This window comes from Pteronotus mesoamericanus, unplaced genomic scaffold (assembly GCF_021234165.1).
Source record: "Pteronotus mesoamericanus isolate MK-2021 breed Mesoamerican mustached bat unplaced genomic scaffold, CSHL_Meso_final contig_502, whole genome shotgun sequence".
Classification (NCBI taxonomy): Eukaryota; Metazoa; Chordata; class Mammalia; order Chiroptera; family Mormoopidae; genus Pteronotus; species Pteronotus mesoamericanus.
The window spans coordinates 5,034,172-5,048,922 of record NW_026555187.1 but is presented as its reverse complement, the minus strand read 5'-3'; the positions used below and the strand labels follow the sequence as shown (position 1 = coordinate 5,048,922).

The following is a 14,751-nucleotide window of genomic DNA, read 5'->3' as shown; positions in this document are numbered from 1 at the left end:
CTCTTTTCTATACTTACCTTTCCCAATCAAGAACATTATATATCTTTTGATTTATTTGCATCTTTATTTAGACTCCTGAAAAGACCAACTTACCTTTCTGAAGCAATAATATACATAAAAGCATCATCCAGATCCACACTATGTTTTAATTTGGTTGATATACTTTTCAGTCTCTAATCTTGAGTTTTATTTCCTTAAATTATACATCAAGATGCCATTGCATAATTATCTTGTACAATCCAATGACAAGGTCATGATTATCAGAAGATCTGTTTAGACACTCGATTACTTCCTTATTTCCATGTGAACAGAATTTTTACTCCAGTCGAAAATCATTTTCTGTATGCCAACAATTGTTCATCAGTTGGTCATCTGATACCATTTTCTGTAGATGGCTGCCTTGCATTTAGTGTGTTCTATGCTGATAATGTTCCTTTTAATCCTTTCTCTTATTGCAAAATCAAGTAAAGGAAACCAAAGTTTAGTTTCCCCTACCACAGAGGAAGTATTTTTTAATAGGTACAAATGCAGAAGGAACATCAAAGGGATCAGAAGAAGTGAAACTTCGCTATTCTGCTTTATCAGTGACTTTTGGATGAGTCCCTGGTGTACTAATCAAAGCCCACATCACTTCAGGAAAGATCAAGCTTGTGCTGGGCATGAAGAAAATCCTCATGCCTTAATCCTCTCATAAAGACTCAAGGAAAGAAAAATTAACTATGGGAAGAGAAAATAAAGTTAACTAAAGTTCTCTGAAAACAATTTGTCAATGTGTATCAAAAGTCTTAAGAACACACTCTTTTATCCAGTTATTTCACATATAAGGATCTGATTTAAGGAAATATCAGAAATGCCATCAAAGATGTATTAAAAGGTGTTAACTGCAGCAGTAGGTAGAACAGAAATATTTAGTAAACGACCCTGTACCACATACAGTACCAGTGATATAATATCCAACTAACTGTTGCTTAATCCATAAAGTCTTTTAAAATACCTCACAAAACACATAGTTGGGAGGAGGGATGTCCAGGTTTAGTGCACTAGCTCAACATCAGTGCCAAGAAGCCACGCTCTCTCTACCTCTTTGACCTGTGAGTCACAGCAGGTCTGCTTTCACCTTTAATTAACAGCACCTTCTCACGGTCTCAAAATAGCTGCTACAGTACTCATTTGAAATGATATACTGAAAGGGGGCATCCAAAAGCTTCTGCCTTACAAGAGCCTTTTCATCTGGAAAGAAAATGTTTCAAAACATAAACACACTTGGTTTTCCCAACCAAAAAACAAAACAGAGCAAACACCCAGTAGACTTTCTTTATATATTACTGGGCAAAACAGGATCTTGTGTCTACCCCACACCAATCCACTGGTGAAAGGGAATAACTTTCACGACTGGATCAGACCAACATGAAGTCCATCCCTGGGGCTGGGAAAAGAGCCTTCCCTCCCTGAAATCAAAGGTTCTCCCTGAACCCCCTATTCCATTTATCTGAAAACAAAAACAAAAACAAAACCACAGAGATTTTGACAGCAAGGAAGAAGAAAAAGGTAGGCAATAAGGAAGACCTGCTACAAATCTAATTATCCAACAACAGGAATGATGAAATTGAGTATCTACTATGTGTTAGGCATTGTACACGGTCCTCACATGAAGAATACTGCTGATACTCGAATACATACTTTTGTATTATGCTGAAAGATCTTTTCATAAGAGTATCTTTTCTACTAGACTGTCAGCTCCTATAGCTGGTATGACTCATTACTTTATCCTCAGAGCCTGCCATAAAGCCAGCACTCAAGAAGCATTCGTTGATGAGTGAGGAAAATAATACATAACAAAATATTGGGAATATGCTATATATGTATAAAAATCATTGTGCATTTTTGTGTATGCTTTATTGAATATATTGATGCACTGAAACTTCTTAAAGTACGTGAGTTAACAATCAGAAGACAATCTGGCACAATATTTATCTTTTTAAAAAGTTTCATTAAATGACTAATTAAAACTTCACTAAGTTCTGTATTCTTCTCTTCAACCTCTAGAACCTCCTCATGCTGGCAAATACACAAAGAGGCAAACACTCAATGTATCTTTCAAACATCCATACTTCTGACTTACTGTCTATTGAAACATGAATAGAAAATAGGAATATAAAAGCTTTCCAATGATACACGCCTACAAGCCTGATCTCTACCCCAACTCAGGTACCTATTTAGAGACTAGGAATTTACTGAGCAGTAGGGAAAATGTGCTTATTTTCTTAGTTTCTAACATTAACCTTTGTCCTCATAGATGACACTGAACTTTTGACGCACTGGCGGGTAACTCTGCATTTTTCTGATTCAGAATTTTGACTGCCTATCTAACTGAAGAGTAAGATCTCTTTCTCTTGTCACTTATTTTTCTGGCAGTTTTAGAACAACTGCTGCTTCTCTGGTTGAGCACCAGGGAAGACAACTGAGTTGAATTTAGGAGGGATGCTGTGTGAACAATAAGCCTTTAACCACCAGGAACACAGTGGAGTGAGGTTCTCACAGTCTGAGGGAGAGGCAAAACTAAAGACTACAAGAACAGTGATAGGCACCTCATGCTTATTCCAGGCACATTACAAATTCGATTACCCACACTATTTCAAAGTTACTTCTTTTATTTGCCAAAAATGTCCAGCTGAATAAACAGACATTAAATATAAATGTGTTGTGGTTGTATTGTACTCAAGCCCTTGCATTAAGTTCTAAAACTTTTCTACATAAAAACGTAGTTTGTTTTGATTGTAATCTTTTTCTCATCATTTAATTTCCAAAATATATAAAAGTAAATTGTGAGGTTTCACATTAACTTCATTAACTAATCATTTTTTCCTTCAATGAACAATCATTAAGTGCTTACTCTATGCAACAGCATCAGAAACCACTCCTACAATAAGCTAAGCGCCTGCTCACCTAGTGCAGGCAGTCGCTCTAAGAGCTCAGGGTAGCCCTGCCGCTTATGGTCTCACCATTAAGGCCAGCCACCCCAGTTAAGGTGGACAGCAATTCCTGTCACTTATACACAGCCTGCACACTACCTTCAAAGAGCAAAGGTTAGGAAACATTTAACTTATTTGCAAAGCTGGGTATTAATATAGCCTTCTATTTGTCAAACTTCCTACTGGATGAAAAAAAAGGAAAATAATTTTTATATCAATTAAAACATTTTGCTATCATTTTATTGAAAATAACAACGTTTATAAATTCTGTCAATGTTCTCATTTTAGTTTTTTTTCTACCAAAGAATGGGAGGCAAATTCTTTTAAAAAGACCACATGATAGCTCCAACGTATCCAGCTTCATTTTTACCTCTATGCTGAAATAGCCTCTGTCCACGTAATCACCCAGAAAGAGGTAGCGTGTGTTGCTAGGTGAGCCTCCAACTTCAAACAACTTCATCAGGTCAAAGAATTGTCCATGGATGTCACCACACACTAGGAGGAAAAAGACACAGGGTGAGGTGAAAAAGTGTGCCTTAGCAAACAAAGGGCAGCACACGAAGAAGGATCACAATTCAACTTTCATATCATTTTACTTTTGACTGGGCTGCTCTGGAGCTGTTGTCAGTCTATTGGCACTGAACAGCCCTTCTGGAAATAAAAGACACTTTAAACTGTGTTTCTTCCACGAACAAAAAACACGTTAAAAAGTCCTCAAACTGTCTCATCATTCCTAGAGAAACGACTACACATTTTAGTTGGTTATTTGTGATCATTTCTTAAATTAGCTCAAATCAGAGTGCCACCAGGCAAACACTTCTCCTACCCGTGACTGGAGCATCTACTTCTATCATCGTCTTCTCTTGCCGCAGGATGGCAGCCCCGTCATTGATTATCTTCAGGGCTACTTCCTCTTCCAGTCGCCCTTCCTTCACCAAGTGGTTTTTCAGGACATCAATGTTAGGTTTCCCATTCTCAAACACTTCTTTCAAAGTAAGCCGTTGGGTTGGAGGGAAGGGGACAGCTAGAGAAAGAGAAAAACATTATTTAAAATACTTAAATGTATAGAGAACAACCATGAACACATTTCTTTAATTTAACAAATTAAACTCAATATATCACTGTGGTTTCACACCCTTACCACCAGAGCTACATGGGAAAAATTCCAAATTACTGCATATTATGAATGATTGGTTCTAATTTTTCAAAAGGCCACAGTTAAAGTCAGTCATTTAAAGGATATGTATATGTATGTGTGTACAAAGTATAATGTTTTTCATATAAACATTAAAGACTTGAAGTTGATTCTGTAAATAAGCTAAAAGTGAGAAAAGGGACTAGATGATACGATGTTACAAATAAAACCATGGTTAAAGAAAACAAACAAAAAGAAATCACAACACTAAAAGAACATTTATTTCTTCCAAAGAACTGACCTGGGAAACCAGAAGTTTGTTCCAAAAATTTGACTTTAGTTCCTGATCAGGGGAATCATAGTTGGATACTTTATTCTTAAAAAGTAGTTGCTTAAAATGTTACTGATAACAAGAACAGCACTAAAAAGAATATCCCTGAGAATAACTTGCTACAACAACAGAGCATATTCTTGAGAATAGATATGGAGGTCTACTTGTGTTTTCTGACCTGGAAATGCTAACTTCAGTTTATGCTGAACATAAAGTTTATATAATATCATGGTGAATTAGGAGCTTCAACAAAAATTCTCTTTGACATTTTTAAATTGGTTGTCATCTTCTATTTAACTATGTTATGATGAAGTCTATTTCAGATTCCCTGTGATCTAATAGCCTCAAGTCTATAAACCACAAATTTAAGAGGAGGGGTTCATTTTAACTTGTGATTTATGTCTGGTGGTTCTACTTCTAACTTTGTGGAAGTGTTATTAAGAACCAAGGTGAGGGCTGGGTGAAAAAGGTCTGAAGGGATTAAGAAGTTCAAATTGGTAGTTACAGAATGGCCATAGGGATAACAGCATAGGGAATATAGTCAATAATATTATAATAACTATGAATGGTGTCAAGTGGGTAGAATTATTGGGAGGGGATCATGTCATAAATTATGTAATTGTTTGACTACTATGCTGTACACCTAAAACTAATATAAAATAATACTGAATGTCAACTGTAGTTGAAAAATTTTTTTTTTTTAATTAAAAATTTTTTTAAAAGAACCAAGATGAAATCTACCGGCACTTAAAAATTTTCAGACTTGATTTAACCACACCATTTTGTATTATCTACAACTAAAGAAAGTCCTACAGTAGGCTTTGTCATGCTCTAAGCTACCACATGACTCATTTTGACTACTCAAAGCTCATTGAAAAAATGATAATAGCTATTCAACCAGGAAATGACTCTCTTGAGAGAGGGACCACACATACATAGCCCAGTCTACCCAGGACAGTCCTAGACTTCAACTGTTCTCCTAGTATAGTTGCTAAAAGTTCTCCCTTTCATTCTCAAAGTATCTCAATTTGAAGGACAAATGATTCTTTGTGTTATTCAGATGCACTATCAGTGTACTATTTTAACAGAAAAATCTACTTCTTAAAACAAAAATAAACCCTGGATGGGTAGCTCAGCTGGCTAAAGCATCATCCTGATAGGCCAAGGTCGTGGGTTTGATCCCCAGTCAGGGCACATACAAGAATCAACCAATGAATGCATAAATAAGTGGAACAACAAATCAATGTCTCTCTCTCTCTGCCCCCCACCCTTCATTCAAATCAATCAATCAAATTAATTAAAGTAGAGCAAGAATAAAATATTGCGATAAATCTTTTATTCATCTGGTTGAGTCTTCAAAACCTGAACAGGTTTCCTTAAATATTTTACTAAAATTTAATGGTACTACGGTTGTGTATAACAACAAGATGATATTTTATAGTTTAGAGATTCTTACTGAAATATTTTCAGATGAAGTTTTATGCTATTTGATATAATTATATTTAGATAATGGGGGGCGGAATGAGCAGTGTTATAGATGGGTGATGTTCATTTGGAAGTTCATAATGCTTTCCTCTCTACCATTGTAATATGTGTGAAACCCTTACAATAAAAAAGAAGTAGAAAGAATTACCAAAAAAAAAAAAAGAGTATAAACTTTAGAGAAAACTTCTTTCGAGAAATTTACATGAGGCTCAGTCAAGACCTCTATTTAATCTAATTTCTTATAGATGACATCAGAGAACCACCAGTACTCTGAAATCTTGATTCAAAAAATAGAAAAATGGAAGATTTCACACTTAACCATTCCTCTTTTGTACTTAATTTACCTCTTTAAACTCTTATTCTCCACCCTTTCCCAGTTTTGAAATGAACTGTACAGAAAGTCTGTTTCTTTTTAATCTCCCACGTTGTAAATCAAAGAAATTGGTCAACAATCTAAGAATGACATGAAATAAGATAAAATCAAATATATTGGAATCGTCAAAAAAAGTATCATAATAGAGACAGTACGAGACACAAGACATCCATAGAAATTATTTAACTTCTACCAGTAGTATTACTACAGGTTAAAATAACTTTCCTCCAGTTATAATCAGAAAAGTTTACAAAATATAATCCACTTTCCTTTATATCATAAAAGTTATGTAAGTACAGGTGACAACAATCTAAGGAGCTCCTGAGGGAGGAATTCAGAGAGATATTTTTTCTTTCTCTCAAATCTTTCCGTTGTAATTTATTTAAAACAAAACAAATAAACAAATCACTTAGTTAAATGAAAGCAAAAGCAAGGTTGAAGTTGGGTCAAGGGGATTAAGTCCAGCTAAGAGAAATGGGACACAGCTGAGCCAGGAACACTAAGAAGAATCAGGATTGGCTTGGGACATGCATAACAGAAAGTTTCAAAGAGTCCTAGATTTTTAGGGCAAATGAAATCAGTACCTGTGAAATCAGGAAATAAGAATCTTGAGCTTTAAAGGAGTGGGCCCTACCTCACCTCAAGTTAGTCCTGGCTAAGTTTAGAAGCCCTGAATTCTATCTCCCTTCCTTTAATAGCTATTTCTACCAGCACTATAGTTGAGGTGATTCATAGAAGAGTGGGAACAGCCACAGTCCTGAGGAGACTAAAGGAAATCCAGCTAAGTTTAATCACGAAAGGAAACAGCGGAAACTTTCCAATGAAATTTTAAATCTCCATTTTTTAAAAAAATATGCCTCCAATACAGAGTAACCATATGTATGTATGCCTATTGTGATATTCCAAGTTTGTTTATTTTGTCCTGATGTAATTATTGGTAGTGCCCCCCTCCTTTACTCTCAAGTACCTGTTTTGAATGATATATCCAGGAACAACACTTATTAGAATCCACAAATGTAGATGTTTGGGTCTCAGGCCTGTGGAATGAGAACTCAAAAAGTGAGGATCCTGCACAAGGTATTTGCATGTTAACAGGTGCCCCAGGCAATTCTTGTGCAATTAAAATGGTGTTAGAGTAAAATAGGATAATGCTTAAAGGAAATTCTAAGACACAACTAATCTCAGATATCAGCACCTTTTTTCTCCACTCATCACATAGTCACAGTTGACTAGTCTTCCAGTCCTTTCTTAGAGTATCTACTGTGGCCACATGGCTACAAGGAGTTTGGAATTTCTGAGGGGGGAAAAAGCGACTATAGAGTAGTGCCTTGTAAACCATCTATGGGAACTCCCCCAGCCCCAATCCGTCAAAACCAATACTTTGTAAAATGTACTAAAAATAAATTACTAGAAAATTGATCACATGCACGAATGTTGTGTCAATGTCAAATGGCTAGAAAAGCTTTTACTGATCCTCTGCACTCATCGCAGTTAGTAAGGACTGGTGCACGGACATGACGCTGGTCCAGAGACACTTTTAGTAACACTGGTGCGGATAAACCGGGGTTTGAGGAGAGAAGTAACAAACTAGAGCCAGAATTGGATATTGTGCATCTGTAAGCCCAAGTCTGGAGATTTCAGTAAATCTAACGGACACAAAAGATGATGTTCAACTGACTTCGCTACTCACTTCACAATGAATAGTAACCTTGCTCTAAGGACCCAAACCCCAGACAAATTCACTTCCAACTGCCTTTCATGGCACACAGGATTACACTCATAAAAAATACAACCTGAACACTTCGACAGCAGGCAGATAAACAAGCTGAAGTTTAGCCTCTAACATCTTATGAACTGTAACATAAAAGTTGTTCCTTGCATCTTTTCTTCTGCGGCTGTATGTTGCCTCTTTATTCCATTTATATAGCGGTCATTTCCTTTGTATATATCCCCAGAAGTAGAATTGCTGGGTCATAAAGCAGTTCCATTTTTAACTTTCTGAGGAAACTCCATACTGCTTTCCACGGTGGCTGCACCAGTCTGCATTCCCATCAACAGTGCACAAGGGTTCCCTTTTCTCCACATCCCTACCAGCACTTGTTGTTTGTTGATTTATTGATAATAGTCATTCTGACAGGTGTGAGGTGATATCTCATTGTGGTTTTAATGCATTTCTCTGGTGATTAGTGCAATTGAGCATCTTTTCATATGCCTATTGGCCATCTGTATGTCCTCTCCAGAGAAGTGGCTATTCAGGTTTTTTGCCTGTTTTTAAATTGGACTTTTTTTGGAGTTGAGTAAGTTCTTTATAAATTTTGAATATTAACCAAGGACATGCATCTTAAGAGAAAGCCAGGAGAAACCTGTATCCTTCTTACATCATAGCCTCAAAAGCCATGCAGCATTATTCCCACCATACTTAATTGGCTGGAGCAATCACAACGTGCCAAGTGCAAGGGAAGAGGAAATAGATCCCACCCATTGACACAAAGCAGCAAAATTCTGTGAAAGCATGCGAAACTAGAAATATTGTTGTGGCCATTTCTTGAAAATAGAACCTGGTAATACTTTCTCTACTCAGAAGGGGGGAAAAAAGCCGAGTCATCAATGCCTCTAACAATACCTTTAAATCAGAGCCCATTTTAAATGGGCCATTCTGTATTTTCCAAGCTATTATCAAATAAGAATATCTATTAACACAAAAACATTAAAGTAGATTATTCTCAAATGTTTCAAAATAATTTAGGATGCCACATTAGAAATTGTATGTACTAAATATTTTCTGATTTGCCAATTGTCAAAATAAAACAAGAACTCATGATTTTTCCTACTAAATAAACAGAAGGGATAAAAATGCAAGAATAAATATTGATATAAAGCATATATTTTAGAAATACTTGATTCAAATTAAAATGTAGTTCCCATTAGAAAATGACTAGTAACTCCTGATTATAATAGTTCTTAACTTCTAACTAAAATACATATGAAAATAAGAAAACAAAATAAAAGGTCTCACTATAAAAATTATAAATGATTGACAACAACCTACCAAGTCTCTTCAAGGAATTCGTTCAAGTAATTTTATTGAAAGTTGCTGCTATGTGTTAGGCACTGTTCTAGGTACTAGTAATAGAGTTTTGATCAAGATAAATATCTTGATGTACAAATCATAAAATGTTCCCTTCTAAATACCATAATTCACTTACTATATCATAATTTACTTAACCAATATCCAATTTTTGGAAATTTCAGTTACTGTTACATATTTTGCTGTTACAATGTCTGTAATAGAGTATATTTTTTAAAAATGGCTGTAAAAATATTTCCCACTCCATGTACTCTTCTGCAATGTGACACTGCTTCTCCTCTCTCAAGAAGTGGAGTCTAATTCCTGTCCCCTAGAATCCAAGCTAGCCTTTCTGACTTGCTTTAACCAATAAATGGCAGCAGCCAGGACTCTCGGCTCCTGCCTTGGTCTCCCGGACGCTTGTTGGAACCCTTGTTGTCCAGGGCAGCAGGTGCTCCCGTCAGTAATCCCAGAGGCGCCAGGCCCTGCGTGACCTCAGACCAGGCACATTCGCTTCACTCAAGCTTAAGCAGACACTACAAACACTGGGTTGGCTGAAAAGTCCACATGGTTTGTTCAGAAAATTAAAAGACACAGTTTTCATTTTCACCAATAACTTTATTGATTTGGGTGTTTTGAGTATGTCAGCTATCTCCCATGTGATACATGTTGATTTTTCTCAATTAATGTCTCAATTTGATCACTGTCAACTTCAACGGGTCTACCTGACCGTGGAGCATCGTCCATAGAGAAATCTCCAGCACTAAACTTTTCAAAACACTTTGGAACCATTTGATCGATTCCCAGACACTGCATAAATCTTTTTTTGCCTTTCAGTTGTGTTTTTACCTTTCTTGAAGTAATAAAGCATAATATGCTGAAAATGTTGCATATTTTCTTCCATCTTCAATACTAAAATGGCTACACAAAAATTCACCAATTTTTATAAGGTTTCTTTAATGCATGTTGATATGACAGCTGTCACGCTACAATCAAAACTGTTTTGAATGAAGTTAAAGACAACTAAGTGCTATTAAAGCCCATGTTACGGAAAAAACAAAGGAACTTTTTGGCCAGCCCAATATTTACAGAGCACTTACTATGCGCAAACACTAAATAGGCTGTTGGCATCATCAGTTAAAAATAAAAAGACAGCCCTGGCTGGTGTGGCTCAATGGATTGAGTGCTGGGCTGCAAAACAAAGGGTTGCTGGTTTGATTCCCAGTCAGGGCACATGCCTGGGTTGTGGGCCAGGTCCCCAGTGTGGGGCACGGAAGGGGCAACCACACATTGATGTTTCTCTCTCTTTCTTCTCCTCTTTTCTCTCTAAAAATAAACAAAATCTTTTTAAAAAAAAAAAGACAAAAATTTTGCATGGCAAGGGGAAAAAATACCATCCCAAAGATACAATGAAAGAGCAAAGCATCGAAAATAAAAGATACAGAAGACATGTTTATGAAGCTAACAAAAATAAAAAATAAGACAACATGGCCTCTATGCAATAGCAACATAAAGCAATCATGAGATGAAAAAATGGCTGGTTCAGAAAGCGGAGAATTGCTGGGAGAGAGCAAAGAGCAGAAATCAAAATGCTAAAAATAAAATATGTAATATGGAAGACAAAATAGAGAAGTTCTTTGAGAATGCCAAGGGAAAGGACACATACAAAAATAACACGAGGTGACCTACAGAGAAGGGACAATGGAGAGCCAAAATAAGAGTTAATGATATTCCTGAAGATATAAATTAGAACCAAGGTGACAGGGGAAATATTCAAAATAAATTAGGTAACTTTTCTGAGCTAGAAGTTTGTTTAAACTAATTAAATTGGATTTCTGTATGTCAAGAAAAGTTAATCAAGAGTCACATCCTTAAAAAAATTTTGAATTACAAGGATAAAGAAAAAAAACTTAATTCACAATGGTCTACAGGTTTTTTCCTGAAACATTAAATTTTTAACCTGTTATAACATGTATAGAAATCTAAGGAGAAAACGTTGTGACCTATAAATTTTGTACCCAGCCCATAATCTATGCTATGAGTGAAGGTTATAGAAAGACATTCACAGAATCAAAGGGACTACCTCAACACTTCAGGTAATACTCTATTTCTCACTGTGGATGCTGGTCACACAAGTGTGTTCTCTTTGTGAAAAGTCATCAAGGTGTATATTTAGAATCTGTGCACTTTTGCACATTTAATGGAATAGGAAAGAAAGAGAGAAGGAGAGAGAAAGTAAAAGGGAAGGGGAAGGGGAAGGGGAAGGGGAAGGGGAAGGGAAGGGATAAAGAAAAGAAACTCCCTTGTTTGTCTAAACTGATTCACTCCCTAAGGGCTCCTGACAGCTGAGTTTTTACGGTATCTTGTATATTAGTATTATCTTTAGTGGACTATTATCATTAATAGAGCAAGAGAGTCCAGCTTATCAATGTGTCAGCAGGGAAATACTACTGCACTGAGCTCCAATATCAGTTTGCATCTTCAGCTGAGATATTCTGGCATTATAATTAGTATAAGAGGCCAGAAGAGGTAAAAGGAGGCACATGTGCTGTTTTAATTTTTAAGTTTGTTTAAAACCTCTTTTCAAAGCATTTTCTTCTTCTGAGCTGCTATTCCCCATAGGGAGGCCAGAACCATGGGCGTCTTGTCTCAAGGAGCAAGAGGTAGTAAGAAGAGCCAATGGAACCACTGATGCCCCGGTCCACTGATGATGATAATAATTTACAGGACAGCATAACACTCAGCTGTCAGGGCCATAGGGAGTGAATCAACTGAGAGAGACAATGGAGTTCATTTGTTCTTTCTTTCTTTTTTTTTTTTTTTACTATTCCATTAAATATTGATTATAAAGCTATATATACGTGTCACACATACATACATACACACATACATACATATGTAAAAACTTAAAAATAAAAGGCACATTTATAATCTAAAACAAATTCATATAGAATCAATGAAGTCATTTTTAAAGGTTAATATCCAAAAAAACTACTAGGTGATAAATAATATGTCAAATAACTTTTACTTTAAATATACAAATGTTTCCGTGTTAACTCTACCTAAAAAATAAATCCATAGAATATATTCTAAACTATAAGTAATGGTTAGAAAAAGCACTAAGGAAATATACCTAAGTATTTGTTCCAGGTAACAAGATTGCAAATTATTTTATTCTTCCTATTCTTCTATTTTTTAACTTTCCTCAATGACCCTATACTACTCTAATAATACAAAAAATATATTTAAGTAGTATAATTATTTCATATACTATGTAATCATAATATTTCTTTTTAAGTGAACAATAAAAATTGAAAGAAAATGATAAAAGCATAAACAAGAATATTTGGACTATAGATGGTTTTGTGTATTTCTATCTACTTTGTCCTACATTACATTTTTTTTCAAATTTTATAAACTTCATTAAAAGAAAAATAACATGCCAAGAGCAAAAAAAAGGGGGGGGGCAATTACACTGTCAACAACTTTCCCAACATTAATCAGTTTTGTACATAAATAATTAAGACTTTTCTCAGATCAGCAGAGCTGAATCCAAAACTGACTCTTAATAATATTAAAAAATTCAACCTCAAATTTAAGTTACACATATAAACAACCAGGAGTTACTAAGACAACACAGGAAATCATGCGGCTTATGCTTCAAAACGTTAAAAATACATATGGCAGACAGGAAGCCGACACTCCCTGGCCCACGATATATGCACACACTTCTCCCAGCTATTCCATCACACAATAACCTGGGTACTGCTGTGAAAGAAGTCTCCAAACATAATTAAAGTCCCCACTCAGTTGACCTTAAAATAGGGAGACTGTCCAGGTGAGCCTGACATGAGACCTTTAAATCTAGATATAGAGATCAGATTTGTCCGGTTTCAGAGACCTGAAATATGAGAGGGATTTGAAGGGCAAGTTCCCCACGACTGGTTTGAAGACAGAAGAGGCCACAAAACAAGGGATGCAGGCAGCCTGTGGGAGCTGGGAGTGGTCCCTGGGTGGCAACCACAAAAAAAATTTGGGACTTCAATCCTCCCACTCCAAGGAACTGCCAACAACCTGAGTGGGCTGAAGAGCAGGCTGCTCCCCAGAGCCTCCACGTGAAGAAGTGCCTGACGGGCACTTTGATTGCTGTCTTTGAAGCCCTGAGCAAAGAAGTCCTTGCTAGAACTGGACTCTGACTCACAGAACTGTGAGCTAAAAAATGGTGTAGTTTAAAAAAAAATTAAATTGATTTCAGAGAGAGAGAGGAAGGAAGGGGAGGAGAGGAGGCGGGGGAGAGGGAGAGATTTGTTGTTCCACTTATTCGTGCATTCATTGGTTCATTGGTCAATTCTTGTATGCGCTCTGACCAGCAATCAAACTTGGAATCTTCGCATATGGGGATGATGTTCTAACCAACTGAGCTACCTGGCCAGGGGAAAAAATGGTATGGTTTTAATATACTGTTTGTGGTAATTTGTTACACAGCAATAGAAAACTAATACATATTTCTTAAAGTCAAAGTTTTTTCCTAAGGCCTTTCTACAATTACAAGTACACTTTTATATACACAAGGAACTAACATCAGATACCTCTTGAAATCAAAAGTTGCAACCTTTGTATTTTTATAATACAAAAAATATACTTAATACATAAGTATAAGTTTTCATGTACTACATAATCATAATATTTGTTAAGTGAACAATAAAAATGGAAAGAAAATGATAAAAGCATACGCAAGAGTATTTGGACTATAGATGGTTTTGTTTTTTTCTATCTGCTTTGTCTTACATTCTAATTTTTCAAATTTTATAAACTTTATTAAAAGTAACAGATGCTGTTTTATGACTCATAAAACAGATAAATTGAACCAAACGGAGCCACAACATGCATCACAGACTAAACTCAAATTCTTTCTACCACCAGATCCTTCAGATCCATATGTTCGCTGATAATACCTCAGGCAAACAAATTGAACAGTAACTGCACAGATACTAGATCTGATCTAACACTGAAATTTCAAGTTCTAACCACTCATCTAGTTTACAAATTCTAACTCATCTTTTCCCCAATTAAAACCTTCCATCCAAAAATCTAACAGTCCCTAATCAAACCACGGTATCCAATGAGTAGCATTTCTGAACTGCCTCCCTTTTTGAGAAGATCCCTAGTGCCTCCAGTTCTCTCCGCCTGTTGTAGGAAGTTGAATAAACCTAACTCTTTTTCTTTAACTACAAGTAAACTGTTGATGGGCTTTCGTAGGTGGTTTTTAACAACTGGCACTTCCACAAAGATTCAGTTGGCCTCTCTGTTTCTGGGGAGACCCACAACTTAGTAAGGGTGCACGTACGAGACCACTTGACTTCCACCTACTCAAGGCCACCCTGCCTG

At 36.1% G+C, this 14,751-nt stretch overlaps 1 protein-coding gene across 4 annotated transcripts in view; it reads right to left on the bottom strand.

The window, feature by feature from the left end:
• PPP3CC (protein phosphatase 3 catalytic subunit gamma) overlaps nt 1-14,751 on the bottom strand; it is an 80,019-nt gene that overhangs the window by 43,688 nt on the left and 21,580 nt on the right. For all 4 annotated transcript variants that reach the window (XM_054578970.1, XM_054578971.1, XM_054578967.1 and 1 more), the window contains exons 2-3: nt 3,799-3,996; nt 3,343-3,467 (exon numbers count right to left, since the gene is read on the bottom strand). In XM_054578970.1, the coding sequence (XP_054434945.1) occupies nt 3,343-3,467; nt 3,799-3,996 (323 nt within the window). The remainder of the gene's footprint in view (nt 1-3,342; nt 3,468-3,798; nt 3,997-14,751) is intronic.